The sequence below is a fragment of the Rutidosis leptorrhynchoides genome, chromosome 7 (assembly GCF_046630445.1).
Source record: "Rutidosis leptorrhynchoides isolate AG116_Rl617_1_P2 chromosome 7, CSIRO_AGI_Rlap_v1, whole genome shotgun sequence".
NCBI classification, from domain to species: domain Eukaryota; kingdom Viridiplantae; phylum Streptophyta; class Magnoliopsida; order Asterales; family Asteraceae; genus Rutidosis; species Rutidosis leptorrhynchoides.
Genome location: NC_092339.1, coordinates 100,343,165 through 100,346,574, shown reverse-complemented (window position 1 = coordinate 100,346,574; position 3,410 = coordinate 100,343,165). Strand labels below are relative to the sequence as shown.

The window sequence follows — 3,410 nt, the reverse complement described above, 5'->3', positions numbered from 1 at the left end:
GTCTACAGTCTCACTTTTACATATTTTATGGGATGAGAATACACGCTGGTTATACTTACATTTTACAAATGCTTTTACTTTTGACGTGAGTACTATATACATATTGAGTTATTGTTCACAAAGCCCCTAGCGTGAATACTTTTATTACCTTCGGGTAAGCACAATTTAGATGGACGGATCTATTAGGTTAGACAAACCTCACCCTACTATAACTGTGGTGCATTTACTTTGAATTGTTTGTACACTCGAACAAGTTTATACGTTTTATGGGGTAAAGGATAAGTGTAGTGTATACTATACGCGGGTCTTTATGCTAGTATTCAAGTGCTCATGGATTACATACTTATTGCAACATTTGGGTTGTACTTATTGAAATCTCGTGGTCAAATGCAATTAAACTATTTTTCTGAATAATGTTTTTTCAGATACTATTTTGCGTTACTTAGAACTATCGTTTACAAACAAGAGAGATAAAACTTGACATAGTATTGTCTATGAACATTTAAAACTTGACATGATATTGTCTACGAACATTTGAAACATGACATGACGGTGTCTACAAACATTTGAAACAGTACACAGTGTCGTCTACAAACTTTAAATATGAAACCTTTGTGGTCTCATACGTTGAAATTGGTTATTTAAACTTGTGTTTTACAAGCAGGAGAAACGAAACATTTTTGAAGGTCATACACGGCTGAACTTGACGTTAATGTTCACAAACAGACTAAAATTTGACAAATGTTGTCTGCAAGCTTTTAATATTAAACCTTGGTGGTCTTTCACTAATAAACACTCTCTAAAAATTGTTTCTTAAACATACTGTATTGTTTACTTAAACCTGTAGATTCACTCAACATTATTGTTGACCCGTTTTGCGTGTTATTTCTCAGGTATTAATTGCTTCCGATGTAGAATATTGTTGTTACATAGAAGTCAAGCCAAGCACTGGGACCAGAGTTAACATTTCGTTAATGGATTTTGACCAGAGTGTTATATCGGGGGAAAAAAATCACTTTTAAAGAAGAAATGCACAATTTTAGGGTGTTAATGGATAATAAGACTGACGATTATACGCCCATCAAATCTTCAAAACAATGACGCTCACATCGTGGAACATACGCGGCCTAGGTAACAAATCAAGAGGTCATACGGCGGGGTCATTAGTTATTCGTTATCAATCTCAATGCTTAGCAATCCAAGAAACCATGGTCAAGGAAGTAAGTCTTCCCGTGTTAAACGAAATATGGAAACATTATGCGTTTGGTTCAATCCAAGTAGAAGCAAGTGGAAGATCGGGCGATATTCTTTCAATATGGAGAACGGATGTTTTCTCTTTAATTATGTCATGGAAGAGGAAACATTGGATAGAAACCGTTATGAGGTACCATCCTTCCAATATCATTGTCCTAATCGTTAACATTTATGCCCTGCATCTAGAAAATAAAAAAACAATTGTGTGGTCACAACTCTCTAATATGGCTCTTAAATGGTTGGGTCTGGTTTATTTTATGGGTGATTTTAATGTGGTATGTCATCCGGAAGAAAGGTTAAGAGAAACAGTAGACCCTATTAGTATCTCAAATTTCAACGATTTTATTTCTAACGCTTCTTTATTTGTTCAACCATTGACTAACAGTGATTTGACATGAGAATGGCCTTTGGGGAAATTCTCTCACATTGATAGAATGTTGGTCAACTCCAGATGGGCTAACTTATGGCCCGACGCAATATTACAAATGGCCCAATTCGATAAACCCGATCATAAACCGATAGATGGGGGAAGATATTGTGCAATTGGCCCCCCAAACCCCTTGTTTCAACAATTCGTGGTTATCAAAAAAAGGGTTTTTAGATGTATGTGAAACCTACTGGACGAGTTATCAAGTGGTGGGATGGGCAGCTTTCATTATGAACAAAAAGGTGCGTATGTTAAAAAACAATTTGTAGTCTTAGAATGCTTCTAATAGAGATCAAGATTCCCATAATCTAAAGATATGTGATTTAGAGATTCAAAGTCTCAAGAATTGTTTTAAGATTAGGGACCTTACTGATGTAGAACTAGCGACGTTAGCTGAGTTAAAGATAAAGAAAAAGAAGATCGTTATTAGAATTGATTCAAAACGAAGAATTCAATCTCGCAATCTTTGGTTAAATTTGGGTGATAAAAACTCAAGGTTCTTTCATACTGTTTCACGAATTAAGCAACGATCTTCTTATATCGTGGGGTTAAAAATCAATGATAAATGGGAAGAAGATCCTACGATAGTCAAAGATTTTGCAATCCTACACTTCAAAAAATTGGTCATGCCCCATGCACCTTCGGTTAACCCTTTTGTTTACATACCGGATTGGGATTTGTTGTCTTTGGGCCAGGTTACCGCCCATGAAGTGTCCAGGCTTGAGGCATTTTTTTCGCTCGAAGAAGTTTTTAAGGTTATAAAATATTTTGATGGTAACAAGACCCCAGGTCCAGATGGATTTTCGTTACAATTTTTTAAGAAATCATGGCATTTTCTTGAAGAAACAATCATGCAAATGTTCGACGAATTCCACAATAATCCTTCCTTTCCTGAAGATTTTAATTCTCCTTTAATTGTTTTAATCCCTAAATCCAATTTGGCTAAAAGTATTGATCATTTACGTCTTATAAGTCTTGTCAATGCTCCTTACAAAATCATTGCTAAAACCTTAGCAAATAGACTAAATAATGTTATTCCCCTTATCATTAATGAGAACCAAAACGGTTTTGTTCCTTATCATTTAATAATGGATGGGGTAATGGTTGTTAGTGAAGTGGTTCATATGGTAAAAAAGAAGAAAAGACCAATCCTTTTTTTGATAATCGATTTTTAAAAGCATATGATTGTGTTTCGCATGAATTTCTTCTTAACGTTCTTCACAAAATGGGTTTCGGGTCCAAGTTTATATCATGGATCAAAACATGCATTTCGGATATCCACTTCTCGGTCCTCTTAAATGGTTCTCCCTCCCATGAGGGTTTTATGAAACGAGGATTAAGGCAAGGTGATCCTCTTTCTTCTTTTTTGTTCATTATCGTTGCGGACGTGTTAAGTAAATTCTTATCCAAAGATATTGCAAATAGAGAGTTAGAAGGTTGTCGTATCGGTCCAAATTGTAACAACCGAATATCTGAAACAGGCAGGTCATGCAACGACCTCACAATGTCGCGACACGACATGTGTCTGGGATGGTGGGGACTGATTTGTAATTAAATTGAATAAGTGGAGGGACTTGTTGGAAATTTTGCATGGCCGGGTACTGGGTGTTTTGGAAAAAATTTGGGAGACTTCTTGGTCATTTCTCTCCCAACTAATCACAACTCATATTCTAGAGTGAGAGGCTAGTGAGAGAAATCTTGCTCTTGTGAAGAAGATGCTAAATCCCAA

General features: G+C 35.9%; 1 protein-coding gene across 1 annotated transcript; it reads left to right on the top strand.

Annotated features, from left to right (window-relative positions):
- The first annotated feature begins 1,097 nt into the window (after positions 1-1,097).
- LOC139859471 (uncharacterized) lies at positions 1,098-1,652 on the top strand. The gene has a single exon (XM_071848257.1). The coding sequence runs from the start codon at positions 1,098-1,100 to the stop codon at positions 1,650-1,652; it is 555 nt and encodes a 184-aa protein (XP_071704358.1).
- Positions 1,653-3,410: the final 1,758 nt, after the last annotated feature.

Excerpts from the sequence above, each read along its gene's own strand:
- LOC139859471 (XM_071848257.1), top strand. The coding sequence starts at position 1,098 with ATGACGCTCACATCGTGGAACATACGCGGCCTAGGTAACAAATCAAGA.